This window comes from Andrographis paniculata, unplaced genomic scaffold, assembly GCF_009805555.1.
Source record: "Andrographis paniculata isolate CXL003 unplaced genomic scaffold, ASM980555v1 Contig86END, whole genome shotgun sequence".
NCBI lineage: Eukaryota > Viridiplantae > Streptophyta > Magnoliopsida > Lamiales > Acanthaceae > Andrographis > Andrographis paniculata.
In genome coordinates this window covers 437,129-455,059 of record NW_026137624.1, presented here as the reverse complement: position 1 = coordinate 455,059, position 17,931 = coordinate 437,129, and the positions used below count along the sequence as shown (strand labels likewise).

The following is a 17,931-nucleotide window of genomic DNA, read 5'->3' as shown; positions in this document are numbered from 1 at the left end:
TTATCGTACCAAGAGAACATCACACGTTGAGGAATCGAACCTTCAACTTACCCATTTCTCTCTTGCCCGAAATAAATTTGAAAATTGGGATTTGGATTCGAAATCCATCACAAATTTACCACCAATTATAGACTCCTTCATGCAAATGAAACCGAACGATGTAGATAATCTTTTTTCTTCGTGCGAATGAAACCAAAAGCTGGACTCAATTTACTTCTTTCGAGCAAAAAGAAACCTAATAAAGAGAAAGAAAAAATCAAAATGGGTAAAATAATTTATGGGTTGAAGAACAGGGCAATATTGGAAATTAGAAAAAAAAAAATGGGGAGCTAATAGTAAGAATCTTTGAAAAAAAAAAAAAGGAGTGCAGAGTACTGCAAATCTCTGTAGGGACTGAATCAAAACATGAAATTAGTGATGGGTATTTTATTCCAATTGTCCGTAAAATACATAACGAAACACAATAAAAATTTAACATAATCAATAAACATCTATAAAGAAAATAACAAATATTAATATGATATGCAAAAATCTATAAAGAAAATAGAAAATATTAATATAATATATAACAATACATAACATGTTATTTGTCTTGTGAGAATATGCTAATTGCTTCAAGTTAATATGTTATGTTATCTATTTTGTAACAAATTACTAATTGCTTTGAATTGCTAACTTGATCAAATCAATACAATACTAATTTGACCTTGTCAACATTCTAACCTTCATTTATATTAATAATGTAAAATTTTTTTTGAATTATGTAGAGTATAAAAAACTAACCTTATTTTAATATTAATATAGAATTAGCCAATAAAAATATTAATTATTTCTACCACTAACCATTATTATATATAATATAAATATAATACTCATTTCGTCTCATTTCAATTGTCTCAATTTCCTTTTTTGTATGTCTCACTTCAATTGTCACGTGTTTATTTTTGGTAAATTTTACTAAATTTATACATACTTAACAAATATAAATCAACTTAAATTAACTTTATACTTCATATATAACATCACACATCACCTAGGATCCACTCAAAAGCTCTTTATTTCTATCTCTCTCTTCAAATAAACAAATATTTTTATTTATATTTAAAACTCCACTCTTTCTACAAAATTAATTTATTTTAAGTATAAATAAATAAATATATACTCCCTCCGTCCCTTTACAATTGACACCTTTGAGTTTGGCACGGTATTTAAGATAGTTCTATTTAAAAAGTTGATGATATTGAATTATAATATTAATTTATTAGTATTTTTTTATTTAAGTGATGATGATAGTAATTTTAAAATATTATTTAAATTTTATAATAAAAAATAATTTTTTTATTTAAAGATATTAAATTAAAATGGTCAAAATCAATAATTTTAATTGTAAATTGAAGAAAAAATTATTTATTTTATTTAAACATTTAAAAATTATGTTCATTAAAAATTAGTGATCAATTTACAAAAGACACCAAATGAACCATTACAAATCGATTAGAAACTGTCTGGAGTTCTTAATGGCGTATGTTTTGGTAGTGAATAATATCGCCCGCAACTGCCTCTGAAATATGTGGATTCATTGAAGGCAGTAGATGAAGCTGGTGAGAATACATATTGAGTTTATATATATATATATATAGGTATATGATATGTGCATGTATTTATGTATTTTGAAGTAGCAGTCAGTTATATAAATACTCCCACCAACAATAAACCTAATACTGTCAATAAATAAACAACATCAATTAATACTTCTAGCATAAAAACAACAACCAACAATTTCATAAAAGAACAAAACTATTTATCTCCTAATATTTCCTCCAAAACGCAATCATTACTGCTAATATAAAAAAAATAATTACAATTGTCAAATATTCATTTCCCTCCTAATATTTCCTTAAAAAAGCAATCATTACTTCTAATATCAACACAACTAACAACAACAATATCTAACAACATTAAAGGTACATTTAGTATCTAAAATGCTAAAATAATTCATTTCCCTCCTAATATTTCCCTCTCAAATGTTTGAGGTGCTATAAATGCACTTGAGAGGAGCACAAGCCATCTTCATTCACTGCATTGTAGGATAAAAGAATCAATCAATATTCTGATATTATCATGGAGTCAAAACAACAAGAAACATAAAGCTTCTCTGAAAAAGGTACACTTTATTCAACATTAATAAATTTTTAATGCATTCAAGTATGTAGAGTAGTGAAATATACTGTTTTTTACCATCTTTTCAATTATACCTTCTCAGACATCAAATAACACAATTCTTTCCTTTACCTCAGGCCTACAATGACAAGGAGTAGAGAATTTAGTAACAAAGAAAGGAATGCTATAGTGCAGTTTTTACTTATAAATCTAAAAAATGGTAAACCTGCTTTTGGTAAAATGTTGGAAGCACAAAAGATATTTCTATGTTCTAAAAGTACAGTTAGTCGGTATTGGAAAGAAGCCAAAAAACAATTAGAAAATGGTGGAGTTGTGAAATTAAGCGGTAAAAAAAAGATTGTTTTGAAGCGTAAGAAAGTGCTTCCAAACTATGAAATTATTGCATGCGTTCCCTTGAAAAAAAGAGGATCTATTCGGAGTCTTGCTGCATCTATTAAATGCTCAAAAACCACTGTTTGGAGGTGGTATTCAACGGGAGTCTTAAGAGCCCACACAAGTGCTCTTAGACCGGATTTGACAGCTCCAAACAAGCTGCTCAGGCTGGAGTTTGCACTTGATCAACTTGTTGTTGCATCAATACAACAAGCTATTGAATTCAAATGCATGAATAATATTGTACACATTGATGAAAAGTGGTTTTATATCACTCGAGGATCACATAGATTTTATATGATCCCAGAAGAGGAAGATACACACAGAACATGCCAGAAAAAAACATTTCTTACTAAAATCATGTTCATGTGTGCAGTTTCTAAACCACTATACGGGTTGGATGGTTCGCTGCTTTTTGATGGAAAAATAGAGATTTTTCCATTCACATACCAAGACACTGCTAAAAGGAGTAGTAAAAATCGTGCAAGAGGCACACCAGTTACTAAGCCCATTGAAGCAATCACAAAGGATGTGATAAAGTCTTGCTTAATCAACAATGTAAGTATATGAAAGTTTATTTTATCGAAATTTTAGAATAAATTATGTTTGTTTGTACTAGTATTTCAAACTAGCACAATCAAACTTATTCTATTTCAATGTTTGCATTCACTATGGTTAGAAGATTGGATGTTAATGAACCTACTTTCTAATTTTTGATAGATCATCCCAGCAATAAAAAAGAAATGGCCAACCAACATGACAAAGAAAATTTATATTCAGCAAGATAATGCAAGACCACACATTAAAAATGATGATGCAGATTTTAGACAGGCTGCCACAAGTGATGGTTTTAACATTATATTGGTTCAGCAACCCCCCAATTCTCCTGACTTGAATGTTAATGATCTAGGATGGTTCTGTGCCATACAAAGCATTCAAATTGAAAAGGACTACAACAATGTTGATGAATTAGTGAATGCAGTGATCTTATCTTTTGAAGAATTGAGTGCTGAAAAATTAAACAAAGTTTTCTTGAGCTTACAAGGCTGCATGGTGGAGATAATGAAGACTAGAGGACTCAACATGTACAAAATCCACACATGAAGAATGATGCACTAATTGCACAAGGTGCTCTACCAAGACAATTGAATGTGATAAAAGATTTGGTAATTGATTGTCCTACATATCTCATGGATCAAGAAAAAGCATACTACGCTATGCTTGTGTTGCAAGGACTAAATATTGAGGTACAAGATGCAATCATGTCTTCTTTTTCAAGGATAACACTTGAATGAGCAAAAAAAAAAAACCTTTTGGTGTAAGAAGTACAAGTATGCACAATTACGCTAGTAGTAATGCAAGCTTTAAAGATGCACAAATATTAGCCATGTAATCTATGCAGTTTTTGTAATGTTTATATTGTGCTTCCATGGTGAATGAATTTGAAATTTTTGTAATGCAAAATTCAATACTACAAAGATTTAGTTTTATGAAAGCTCATCATTGTCATATGAAACACTTAGTGCCATTTCATCGTCATCGAAAGATTATTTTCATCACATACAACAAATACAACATACATACTTATAATAACAAAAGGCAGCACAACTAGTTTTTTATTCTACAAAAATTTAGGCATATTCATAATAAATTTATCATATCAAATTAAGAGAACTAACCAATATTTTCATCATGTTCAACACAGGAAGGCAACACAGAAACATAAATTAGCCTAGAAATCTCATACCAAAAAAATTAACAATAAGTACAAAATTGAAATTTAATTATCTCACAGTGTGAAGATAAAAGGAAAATAGAGTAATTGAAACTCTTCAAATATAGTTAACGGGCATTTGAACCGCAATGGTGAAATTGGACAAAATTAATATCCATCGACATGGCTATGGGGCTGTTTTTCAATAGGTGTTTCAGCCACATAGGAGAATGGGTCGTCACGAAGCGCCGCCACCGCCGATTCGTCAGGGGAAAGAGTATCGAAAACAACCTCAACTGAATTAATCGAAGCGAAATACGTACCCGTGAATGAGAAATCGAGGTCTGTACCTACCTCGTTTGAAACCGTCGGCGGCGGGGGCGGCGATAGATCTGTCTTCATCATCGGAAATTGGCTCGCACATCGGAGGAGAAGGAAGAGATCGGCTAGGGTTTTCTTCGCGTTTGGGAGGAAATCGCTATGACAAAGCTCAACACGATCTGTCTTCTATTTCTATTTATTTTTATTTATATTTAGTGTCTTTAAAATTTTAATTTTATATATTTGGAAAATATATTTAATTCTATTAATTTGTAGGAGTAATTGTTAATTATGTGTTTGGTAGATAAAATTTAATAAAAATAGAAAGGTGTCAAGTGTAGTGAGACGGACTAAAATGGAAAATGTGTTAAGTGTCATTACAAAAAAATAGTATATTTGTAACGGAATTCCGTCCCTAAAGATCACGTAGCTAATGTAATTCCATCATTAATTCCGTCTCTAATATCATTAGTAACGGAAAAAGTGGATTTAAAGACGAAAAAATCTCGTTACAAAAATAATATTTTCTTGTAGTTGTGGTGGGACGGAGGGAGTATATATTTATTTATTTATATTATTTAAAATTTTATTCTCTACGAAATGATATCTATCTTGCATATATTTTGTTGAGATATAATATTTAAAATATTTAAACACATATTTCAATTTTTTTAAATATATATTAACTCTTATTTTAAAACTTCTAACAATACTACTTATATAATAAAATAATATTATAACTCATTATTATTAATTAAGTAAACCAACTTACCTTACATATCGTGAAAAAACTAAAATGAGCCTACTCTAATGGGACGGAGGGAGTATATGTTATGTGTGTGACGGATTGCGTGTAATTATTATGTGTATGTATTTATGTTATTAGCATGTATGCATATGTATTAAATACTACTTCGTTCGTCCCGCTTCTAAGTATTACATTTACATTCTGCGTCATTGTACTTAATATTAAAAATATTTTTTATATTTGTATAATTTTTTGTACAAATATCATTATATTAGTATTACAAGACACTAATAGAAATATTTTTGTCATTTTCCATTGATTTGTACTACGTTTTGGTATAATAATTAATTTTTAAAGATCATCATGCAAAAAATAAATATGACCCTTAGAGCCGGATGGGGTAATATTATGTAACATTCAGTACATTCAAGAGAAAAATTGAGAGATAGTGTGATTGATGGGATAGTCATATTCTATTGATGCAAATCCATATATATATGTAAACATATGAATACATACATGGATATAAAATGATACGGCATCACATCAACGTTGATGATATGACAATTATAATTTGCATCCACATTCCGTACACATATATGTTAAGTGTACAACACTCCACCTTAGATGTTTTTTGTATAATAATGTACCTCGTTAAAACTTTATAAGAAAAAAAATCTTAGTGAAGGCAAAAAAAATAAATAAACACAACATTCTTGTGCTTATTTGCTTTCCTGTTCTGAGCATTACACATTCTAATTTATTTACCAATTTTTCAAATATTGTGGTCGGTAATGTCTTGGTCAATAAATCTGCTAAATTATTATCAGATCGAATTTTTTGCATATCGATTTCACTATTCTTTTGAAGATCATGAGTTAAGAAAAATTTTGGTGACGTTATATATCCTTTAAGGTAACCCCCTTTCAGTTGGAATATACAAGTCGTATTATCTTCATATAGTATAGTGAGAGAGATTTTATCTTCAGGTATTTAATCTCAATTTTTCAGAATATGTTAGCCATTCATCTCAACCAAACACATTCTTGACTAGTTTTTCAATATTTGAGCATCATTTGAAGAAGTGACAGTTGAAGTTTGTTTAATTGATCTCCATGTGATCACAGTTTCACTACTAGTAAATATATAGCTAGATTGAGATTTTTCTTTATGAGAATCAGATAAATATTTTGCATCGGTAAAACCAATCAATTTAGTCGAGAATTCTTCTGAGTAAAATAACTCGATATCAGTTGTTCCTTGAAAATAGTGAACAAATGTGCTTAATTCATTCCAATTTCGTTTGGTAGGCGATGAGCTAAATCTTACTAATAAATTTACAGCAATGATATATCAAATCGGGTGTTGTTGACAAGATACATCAATGCGCCTATAGTACTCAAATATGACACTTCTGGACCAAGTATTTCTTCATTTTCCACGGTTGGTTTAAATGTATCATTTATTAAATGAAGTGCTTTGACAATCATTAGGGTGCTTGGCGAATATGATTTATCTATCAGAAATTGTTTCAGTACTCTTTTATTATAATTGATTGGTGGATAAAGATCCCGCCTTCCAAATACTCAATTTGCAAATCAAGACAAAATTTAGTTTTTTCAAAATCTTTTATCTCAAATCCTTTTTTTAAGGTATTCAACAACTTTTTGAATTTCATCCGAAGTTTCAATTAAATTGAGATTATTGACATATACAACAATGATTACAAATTATGACTTATTTTTCTTTATGAAAACACATTGACATATATGGTCATTTATCTAACCATTTTATGTTAAGTTATCGTTGAGGCAATTGTACCACATTCGGCCTGATTGCTTGAGTCCATTCAAAGATTTTTGCAATTTGATGAAATATGATTCTTTTGACTTTGATTTGGATTATTTAGGATATTAAACCCTTATGGGGATTTTCATAGAGACATCCTTGTCTAAAGAGCTATAAAGATAATTAGTAATTACATCCATTAATCGTATATTAAAATTATTGTATATTGTGAGGCTCACCAAATACCTGAATGTTATTTCATCTATGAATGTTGATATGTTTCTTCAAAATCAATGTCCGATCTCTGGAAAAAACCCTACAATGCAAGTCATACTTTATATATTGTAATATTATTATTTTTCTCTCTTTTTTCTCACAAACACCCACCAATAGCCAACATGTTTCACATTTGTAGGTATTTGGACTTGAGGCTAAATATTTCTCATTTATTCAATTAGTCCAATTCAGACTGAATTGCATATTTCTATTTTTGCCAGTCATTTTTTTGCCGACATCTATCAACTGATTTTGGTTCAAAATTCTCGTCATCTTTCATCAGATCGAGTGTTACAGAATATGCAAAAGTATTATCGACATTTATTTTCTTTCGGTTTATAAATATTTTTCATTAGTGGTATAGTTAACTGAAGTTTCAATTACTTTATTTTCACTTTCATTAGAATTTTTAGTTTCAACATGTTCAGGGATTGTATAGACCTTTTAAGGTATTTGATCATTATTGATCTCTTTACCAATACTCACAATTTTCTTCTTTCGTGAATTTTCATCTTTGGAATCCAACTGTCTGCTACAATTTACGCAGACATTATGTTCATTAGCAATTGACGCTTTATCCGCTGAGATATTTATTAGTCTTATTTCCTAATAAATCAATAATTAAAAAATAATAATTTGAATCACAAACTTAACTATATTCTATTAACTACTAGTATTTTTTCCTTTAGATTTTATTTGGTCATATATAAGAGTTGAAAGTTTTAAATAATAAAATTTTTTAGTTTAATATAATATAAATATGTATTAATGTGATATTATTAAATATTAAATTAATTATTTAATGTAATATTAAAAAAATAAATATGCTATGTTCTTTCCGCATTATAGTGTATGTTTACTTTTAGTGTGAAAATTAAAAATTATTATAATAATAATATTTTAATTATAATGAATAATTAAAATAGTATAAAAATAATTTTACCTTTTGATTTTTGGTGTAAAAATAATAATAATAAAACGAGGGTATTTGAAAAAAAATGGGGGCTATAGTCATTAAAAAAATATATATACGTTAACGCTTTACGGACGAAAATAGAAAAATGTATACATTAACGCGAGATAGAGAGAATGTTTATTTGTATTTTTAATTTGAGATATTTTTCTATATTAGCTATTAGAAATGTGTTGGTAATATAAAAAATATTTTTTTAAAAAAAAATTGTTAAATTTTGATAAGTTTGTTGAATATATAGTTTGTGTGGATATGTATATATTGTATTTTTTTTTCAAAAAAAATTTATTAGGGTGTTTGATTTGATATTTTAGATTAGAATTTGTATTTATTTTTTTTAAAAAAATAATAGTAATAAACAAAAGTTAGATATTTTTAGTGTTTAGATTTTTTTATTATTAGTTGTTATTGAGAATTTTAAAAATTCTATTAAAATATTTAATTGTATTATGTAAAAAAATAATGTATTACTCCCTCATTCGGATATATTTAATCCCATTCCTTTGTATATTTACAAAAAATAAGATTAAATTTGATGAATGAAGAGAATACTACTAAAAATTGTGATTAATATTTTGTGAGAGTGAACAAATTTATTAACTCATCTATCATATTTATCACTATCAATAACTAAATTCAGGTTTAAGGTTTTTTTTTTTTTTTTTCTCGTATTTACTTAATAAAAATTTTACGTAAAATTTAGATTAAAATTTTTATATCACATCATATTTTTATTGTTTAATTATATTTAGATTAATAAAATTAATTTTTCATTTTACATTATTACTGTTTTCCAATTAATACGATTAATTTTTTTTAAAAAAAAATTAACTTCAAAATATAAAATATTCAGCATAATTAGTAAAAATAATAACTTTATTTTAATGTTTCACTAAATAAAAATAATTAAAACAACAATTAATTATAATTATTATATAAATTAATCAATCTAATTAACTATCTAATACAATTTTCTTAAACTCCGTGCCCAAAAAAAGGGGGACTAATTTCGTGGGACGGATGGAGTAAAATTTCGTGACTAACAATATAATTAATGACAAAATAGCAAAAAACACCCCGTGATTTTTCAAATTTGCTGAAAACCTCATGTGGTTCTAAAACTCAAAAAGACTTACTCGTGGTTTCCAAAATGTTAGCAAAAAAATCCCCCTGTTAGGATTTAATGGCGGTTGTATGTCACGTGCCTAAAATGCGATTTTTTTTCCATAAACTGATATATTTCTTTATAAAATTAATAAAATACCCCAATGACTGAGTTTTTACATCAACTTCTTCTTCTTTATTCTTCTGCATACTTTTAAGATTTAATCTCAATTCGTTTTTTTTTTTTTTCATTTTAAATCCGCTAAACACAACCAAATTTGAAATCGATCCCAAATTTATAACACAATTAATCAACCGGACATGGAGATGGAGACGATAATGCATAAGTTATTGCTCACTGCCTATTTTTTCCTATGTTTCACCAAACTTAGAAATTTAAAAAATCAATTTGACATTCAGATTTTCCCATTTAGTTCCAAATCGCCAGTTCGCCAGTTCTTGAACCAACGGTTATGGCAAACCGGCAACGACCGTGAAGAACAAGAAGAAAAAAGAAGAGGGATAGAACCTGGTGCTGCGGGTTGCGACGGCATGAAGAAGAATTGGGGAAGAAAGAAGAATTGAGGAGGAAAAATAAATAAGAAAGAAAATTGGGGAAAAAGAGAAAGAGAAAAAAGAAAGAAAATTAGGAAAAAATAAAAAGAGAAAAATATGGTGTAGCTCCTCCAATCCAACTCGCTTCTTCCTCTTTTCTTCCCTTCTCTTCTTTATTCTCTGCTCCAGCCCCTTCTGCTTGTCGTTTTCTTTCTCATTCTTATTCTTGTCCAATTCTTCATTATTCAAAGAATAATTGGAGATGAAGAAAAAGGGAAAAAAATTTGGGAAAAAGAAAAAAAGAAAGAACCAGGTGGGGCTACGGCGTTGTGAAGAAGAATTGGAGAAAAAGAAGAAAAATATATGAGAAAAAGAACAAGAGAAAGAGCCTAGTACGTGTGTGAAGAAGAATTTTCGGAAGAAGAAGATTGAAGAATATGGTGCAGTTGGGGAGAAGAGAAGAAGAAAAAAGAGAGAAATAAATTCAAAAATATATAAATAATGGTATAACGGTCAAATTTGATAAAATTTAACGTACGTTAGTCAAATTTAGAGAGGGAGGAGAGTGTGCAACATTTTGAAAATTACAAGTAGATTTTTTGAAATTTTAGAATAACGAGAAGTCTTCAGCGAATTCGAAAAACCACATAGGGGTTTTTTGCTATTTTGTCTTAAAAACATTAGACAATTGATTTGCAATTTTATGCAAATGCATAATTTTTTTAACTTCAAGTTCACTATATTTCGTACGAGGATCACCAAAATCAAGTTGTATTTTTTATGAAATATCTTTTTTCAGTTGATTATTGTCTCCCCTAATGTTAGAAAATGAGATTCATCAAAATGACAGATTACAAATCTTGCAGTAAATAAATCACCATTGTTGGTTCAAGATAAGTCACAATTGAAGTTGATTCATACCCGATATATATACTGAACCCTTTTTTAGGTTCCATTTTAGTGTGTTAGGATGGTGCAATTGACACATAAACAGTGCGGAAAACGTAAATCTCATTAACAACAATTTTTTGAAATTGACATGCAGTAATCATCAAATATATGTAATGAATACTTTGAAGTATTATCTAAACGTATTTTATTTATCTTGTGATCTAAAAACTATGTTCGCAATTTGATTATTTGTGCTAGTCTAGCAAAAGCTGGATTGAATAGATAACAAACATACGTCGTTTTGACCCGTCAATTAGTACATAAAGTAAAGGTCCAGAGTGAATCTATAGCTCTACAAATATCACCCTTAATTCTTTCAGAAAAACTGCATATTCAATTCTAACATATGTTGAAGATAGTTTGATTATTAACTTCATTGAAATCAGACAACACAGACAAATTCATTTAGATTCAAAATATTTTTTTTTTTCAATAAATAACTATTTAAATCAGGAAACACAAACAAATTCATTTAGATTCAAAATATTTTTTTTTTCAATGAATAACAATTTGGCTCAACATTACATTATCATGATGCCCAAGTTGTTCGTGCCAAATTATAAATTCATTAGTAGCCACTTAGTCTATTAGGTAATATGTTTCAACCACGACTTTTGAATAATATAAGTCGAAAGAAAATTATAACAATTTTTTTTTTTTTCACAATCCTTTTATCATTCACACAACCTGAGTAATCAAGAGATACTCATTTTCTGAGTCATTCAGTACTTCGATGAGTATAATAATATCTTGAGTTACTGTTTATTTAAATAAAAACTTTATAATTAAACTGTGTTACATTATCAATCAGCATATTACCATTACTTTAGATGGTTATATACATACAATATATTAAAATAATAATTTGAGAAAATATCCATAAAGAAAAAAAGAATGTCTAAATCGGTCATAACAAAATAGGCAGCAGTGTTGATATAAATTTACAATATACGTATAAAAGAAGCAAAATAATATCATGCAATTTACCACGTAATTAATTAGAGCTACTAGGGCATCGATTCGGGTTTGTTTGATTACAATTTCAAACAAAAATCATCACTATTCACCTCGTACGATTTCTAATAAAAATATATTATTTTATCTTATAAAATATCACATCATATCAATTTCAAACTATAGTCAAACAAACCCGAAATGGTCATGATTTCCGGGTAACAAACAAAGTATAGGCACAAATTTGTGAAACTCCTCGTATCATTTATGCAGCAAATACGTCCAAACAAGTTACGAATATTTGATGAAAATCGATGAAATTGCTGTATAACAGACAATTAAGAACTCACTAGAACTAGCAAGCAGACAATTAATTGGTACCACACCTTAGTTGGCGACATAAGCTACCAAAACTCAGAAAATTGTAGATCAGTGTATAATTGTAGGATAACTAACCTAAGGGAGAATCTTGCGGCGCCTACGAGGAGTCTCTCTTTTGACAAACATCTTTTCAAACTCATTGAGAGGTCTGCTCGAGCCATCTGGATTGCTGATAAACTTGAACCCGCCTCCATTGCCACGTTTTCCGCGCGGACCAAGTTTCTCCACCATGAAATTCCATCCTTCGGAAGGACGTCTCCGGCTGTATTTGTGGCATTTCACCTGCTTGGCCATCTATATTGCAGTGGAATAATCATGTCAGCAGCCCTTAACATGAATCTGGTTGGTTAATAATGCTAACTACTTTGGATTGCATGTGGAACAAGCATTTGTACCTTCATTTTGTTGAAATTCATCCGCTCGACAAATTCTTTGTAAAGCATTTCATCCTCTTTCATAGAGATCTCATAGTGCACCTCATCCGGGTCTCGAGTGGTGCCATCCCAACCCTCGGGCATGACCTTAAAATCAGGCTTATATGGCAGAGATGCAACATGGAACTCCCTGTCGTGAGAGATGAAGAACCTGCAGGCACAAGTCATAAGCTTAATGACTGAAACATTTCTGATGAAAAAGAATATACTGAGTGATGCAATCAAATAAACGCAGTAGATACATGAGGCCACGGACAAAGTGATCAGCTTTTGAGTGAATGCAAACCCAGAAAACTATGATCCATAAAGTAAGAATTCGAACTCTTCCCAAGAATAGTACCAGTTCACTTTCAAGAGTTTTGAGCGCCAAAATTCTATTCTCAAACGCGTCGAAAATCACTGCAGAGACACATTATCCTTTTGTATGCTTTCAATGAAAAAAAATTGGTTTTCCATCAAAGAGAAAAACATAAAAAAATATGGAAAAGAATTTGGTACCGTAGAGCGACTAGGATATCCCAAATACATAGGCACTATAACCATCATCTCTAATAGACATGAGATAAACAACATAAATGAATCACAAACAGAAAATATGGGCCAAAATCTAAAGATAAGCAGAAATCATCATTGATAATATGGAAGCTAATACATTCCTGCAAGACTATAACAGAATCACAGTATCACTTTCACAATCAAGATACGAGAAACTAGAAAAGTTCCTTATAAAAAATAGAATCACCAGACATTGTTTAACAAATATGAATATGTGAATCAACATTTATATCACCAAATTATTATGTGTTGCAATACTTTTTATAAGAGAGTAGAGAGCCATTGGCAGCCACAGAGAGTTATCCCCAGTACCCACCAAGGCTATTTAGCACCAATATAGTGTTGTTCTTATTCTGTGGTGCTTGGCTGCAAAGAAATGCACTTGTGGTCTGTGCCCAGAGCAACATTTCAGCTGATATAAATATATAACGTATATAGTGAACCTTGTGTTTGTTTGGGGGTTTGGATTATGGATTGGGATTTGAATAGTAAAAATTTTGAATTTGAATAGTTGTATGATGTGATATAAATAGGTGTTGATGTGATATTTTGAATGTAAAATTGATTTTTAGTATAATATAAAAAATGAAAAATAGGTGTTTGATTTGATGTTTTTTGGGGAAAAAATTTGGATGAATAGTAGGATTTTGACAAAATCCTACAAACGATTTTCACAGACTTAATATATGTGATCTATCACAATGCATTAGAGGGTTATAATTATTCAGACCAAATTAATAAAATAATACAAATCAGAAATCAATGCATAAATCCACTTACTCGGGGAAACTATCAAGCAACAACTCAATAGAGTCATCTAATGGGCGTCCAAGCTTCTTTTCCTCCTCCTCTTCTAGCTCCTTCAGCCATAGAATTGCATGCACTCGTTGTCTCATTATCCTGTATTCTTTTGCTAACTTCTCCACAGTGTAAACCTCAGGATTTTCCTTGTGCTTTTTATACATTTCTGCCTTCTCTGAATCCATCAAGTATGACCCCCTGGCTCCAGGCTCCCTCACCTTCATTGAAAGTTTCCTCAAGAATATTACATGTATACATTTTGTTTAATAAAAAGGGTAACTATCTCATCACATATACAAGTCACTACTGAAAACCAAAGAAAATATACGTATATATATATCTTTAAACCTCATTCGAACATGCAGGAGATACACAAGTACATAAGAAAATTAACTCCTAGTAGACAGTTTGCCCAGAAATACTACAATAGAGTATAGACATCCCAAAAGGAACGGTTTACAAACAGAAAGTTAAAAAAAAAAAAATGACAAAAACTGGCTTTTACCTGCTTCATCAAGACGGTCATCTCATTCATTTTATTATCCCAGCTATCTACAAATGAGGCACCCCTGCGATTTGCTGCCTCCAATTCCCTTACTTTTTCCATCTCTACATCGGTCCACCTAGCATCTGAATAGCTTCCACCCTGACGGGATTGACCCAAATGACCCCCATGGGATGGGCTTTGACGTGGATCTGAAGCCACCTTTTGCCCAATTACTTCACCATCAAAGTGCTCCTTGGTAAGTCCAGTAGACCAGGAGGAGGCACCCAAGTCCCAATTCAATGGGTCAGATGTTGAAGACCCAGTTCCGCCAAAATCAGCAGTCCAATCTGAGTCTTTGCTCCCACTATCATTATTATGTGTAGAAAAGGAATTTTTAAATGCAAAGAAAGGAGCAAGGTTGTGGAGCGATCCAGTTTTATTGTTGATGTTGACTGAGAGCTGTGTAAATGCACGAAGAAGGGCTTGCATTTTCTGTGAATATGAGCAGAGGAAAAACTGGAACCATACATACAATCAGAAGTGTAATGCACGTGATATCATACTTTAACGATGTGATTAATTATTAGTAATCTGAAGAAATATACTTACCTCTATTCAATGAAATCAGAACAAGTTGGTGCAACGTCAATGAGATTGGAAACCTTAAACAATAAAAAAGAACTAATAATTTTTCACTACACTTTAACGGACAATATAACTGTTTCATTATAGTAATAGATATATCATATATATATATATATATATATATGCAAGTATCAGATCAAGCTTATATAACAGGCTACATATATAAAAGGAAATGGAAAAGTTCCTTATTAGAAAACTGATGCATGAGAATCAAAATACCACGGAGTAATTCAGCCCATACTCCCATAGCAACCATCATTGACAAGAAATTCAAAAAAATTAATATCACGACTTGTCCTTTGAAGAGAAAATCAAACTCATGAAATCAGGTGTGGTGACAAGAAATTGCAAGAATCTAAAATTTGGATATCTAAGTGAAAGGCATGCGGAAGTGAATGATAAAACCCTTTCCATCTAGAGGCTATAATAAAATAGGATATCACTGCAACAAAACCTATTCTTCTGTACTGGAAACTGAAGAATCTATCTATTTAGATGCAATATCTATCATCACGCATCAGTCATATTCAAGTTAATTTTAATCTTTGCCACTCTCATTATAGAAAGAAGTATTGACTAAACATGATTCATACTCTCCTCATATTCACTAATTAGAAAAAGTGAAATTAATATCTGTGATTTCATAAAACTGGGAGACATGTCAACATCCATTGTGTACAATCAAGCAACAGAATGAAAGCCAATGGGTTGGGTGATGAATGGTAATCAACAACTCCTTAATCTAAGCAGTAGATAGCATCCATGGCTCCATGCTAATATTCGGAACTCAGAATACACAAGTTACAGGAAGGAACTAATGGGTTGAACAACCAAACTCTGTCACCCAACCATTGGATAGCTTGACTATAGCTATATAGAGAAAGCAAATATAATATGCAACCACTGGTTCTCCATCATTACTATCTCAGAACAAAAGAAGGGAATTCAAATTTACGCTGCAGGCTTAGAGCTGTTATCGATCCGAGCTGAGCCAAATTTTAAGTGTTCGTTAACGTTCGCGAACAAGGCTCGTGTTCGTTCGTTAAGCTTTCGAGCTCGTTCATAATGTTCGAGCTCGACTTGTTAAGAATTTTTGTTGTTTGAGCTTGTGTTCGTGTTCGGTTCGTTTAGGCTTGATTAAGCTCGTTCGAGTTCGTTCGAACTCGTTTGTCTTATTTTTTAAAATTTAAATATAAATTATAAAGAAAATTTAAAATTATTTTATTTATATATTTTAAATTAATATTTTATTTATTTATAAATTATAATTTTATATGTATATATAATATTCATAATAAATATATTATTTAAACGAATGCTCGCGAACGTTCACGAACAAAGCTCGGACTTGTTCGTTAATTAAATGAGCCTGTTTAAATTGTTCGGCTCGACTCATTAACATTCGCGAACGAGTTTTAACCGAGCCGAGTTCACGAACGGCTCGATTCGTTTAACAGCTCTAGCTGCAAAATAAAAGTTCAACAAAACCTAGCTAAAGACTGTCTTTTTGTAGGAATCTCTGCCAGCAAACATATGACAATTACTATGCACGGCACTCGCGCACATAGACTCATTTGATCTAATCCACATATTTCCTTCCAAGGTTAACACCGTGAAACCCGCACAACAAATAAGACATAATTATAATTGTTAGGAACATTCACGGACAAAATTGCAGAAATATTTAGTAAGCATCAAACCCAGAGCTCCACAGCATGTAAACCTGGGCCTCTTCAGGTGCATTCAGGTGCTACAGTGCCTTAGATGTAGATCCTAGATACCGTGAATACGTGAATACAAGAAACGTTAATTATCATCTCACAAGAGGAAAAACACTATTTACTGTGAATTAACGTTTCGAAGAGCAAACTGACGTGCATCAGCAAAAACAATCACAGTATTTTACAAGAGCAAACTGATGTACGTCAGCCAGCGTATTTCAAATCATCCAAGAAATGTTCACTCAGCTTTATTACTTGCACAACCCTCTGGCTCAGCGAAAAAGCAAGGCAAATGATAATAGATGGTTTCTACTGATCCCACGCACCACTATTCTTTTGGATGGGTACCAAATCCAGGAAGTAACTGGTACTACTAGAATATAAAATTATCCAGGTAGCACCGAAGCCAATTCCAAAAAGAGGCAAAAAGATTCAACTAAATGAAACACAAAATTGCACCCATCAAACCGCAAAAGAATGCACAATGCCACAAAAATTAAACTAATAGGCTTCAACCATCCAACAAAAAATTGCAACTAAAATCAAACAATTCAAAACCTAAACACGATAGCAGCCGCCAATTCGATAACAGTAAACAATCGAAAACAGTGTAAGAATTGAACTTACAAAGCCACCGACAAAGTCGTAAAAGGAGAAAACAATACGATTCCCTGTCTTGGAGGACGACGAAGGCAGACAAGAATACGCGGCAGAAATGAGGAGAAGAAGAGAAGGCGATTGAATGGCGGGCGAAAGAGACGAGGAACAAAATTTAGGAACTCGGATGAAATCGACGGGGTGACGGCGAAACGGCGGCTACTGGCTTAGAAATGGAAGGGATTGATTGATTAGTCGAGAAAGGGTAAAATTGGGGATTGGATCCTCGGTCCAAGCCTTATTCAATCTAACCGGTCTAACGCCACATGTATTTGTTATTATTATTATTTTTATTAAATATCAAAATAAAATT

At 30.9% G+C, this 17,931-nt stretch overlaps 1 protein-coding gene and 1 long non-coding RNA gene across 4 annotated transcripts; both read right to left on the bottom strand.

The window, feature by feature from the left end:
* Positions 1-1,847: 1,847 nt before the first annotated feature.
* On the bottom strand, positions 1,848-4,763 carry LOC127241934 (uncharacterized). Of its 2 annotated transcripts, none has more exons than XR_007836671.1 (3): positions 4,591-4,763; positions 2,256-2,299; positions 1,848-2,077 (listed from the first exon to the last, which is right to left on the bottom strand). It is a non-coding gene; the product is annotated as an uncharacterized LOC127241934 (long non-coding RNA). The 2 variants fall into 2 exon arrangements; XR_007836670.1 differs by having other exon boundaries at positions 4,622-4,763.
* Positions 4,764-12,180: 7,417 nt separating this feature from the next.
* On the bottom strand, positions 12,181-17,843 carry LOC127242190 (protein GAMETE CELL DEFECTIVE 1, mitochondrial). 2 transcript variants are annotated; one of them, XM_051261634.1, is made up of 6 exons: positions 17,589-17,843; positions 15,205-15,257; positions 14,614-15,111; positions 14,088-14,326; positions 12,714-12,903; positions 12,181-12,612 (listed from the first exon to the last, which is right to left on the bottom strand). In XM_051261634.1, exons 3-6 carry the CDS (start codon positions 15,082-15,084, stop codon positions 12,394-12,396), a joined length of 1,119 nt encoding a protein of 372 aa, XP_051117591.1. In that variant the 5' UTR covers positions 15,085-15,111; positions 15,205-15,257; positions 17,589-17,843; the 3' UTR covers positions 12,181-12,393. The 2 variants fall into 2 exon arrangements, with proteins under 2 accessions (XP_051117591.1, XP_051117592.1); XM_051261635.1 differs by having other exon boundaries at positions 14,614-15,087.
* Between the last annotated feature and the right edge of the window lie 88 nt (positions 17,844-17,931).

Bases quoted from the DNA above. Each gene is read 5' to 3' on its own strand.
- LOC127242190 (XM_051261634.1), bottom strand. From the start codon at position 15,084: ATGCAAGCCCTTCTTCGTGCATTTACACAGCTCTCAGTCAACATCAAC. The intron at 14,327-14,613 runs GTAAAAGCCAGT...CTTTCAATGAAG, and splicing joins TGACCGTCTTGATGAAGCAG to GTGAGGGAGCCTGGAGCCAG. The intron at 12,613-12,713 runs GTACAAATGCTT...ACTGCAATATAG, and splicing joins TGAATTTCAACAAAATGAAG to ATGGCCAAGCAGGTGAAATG.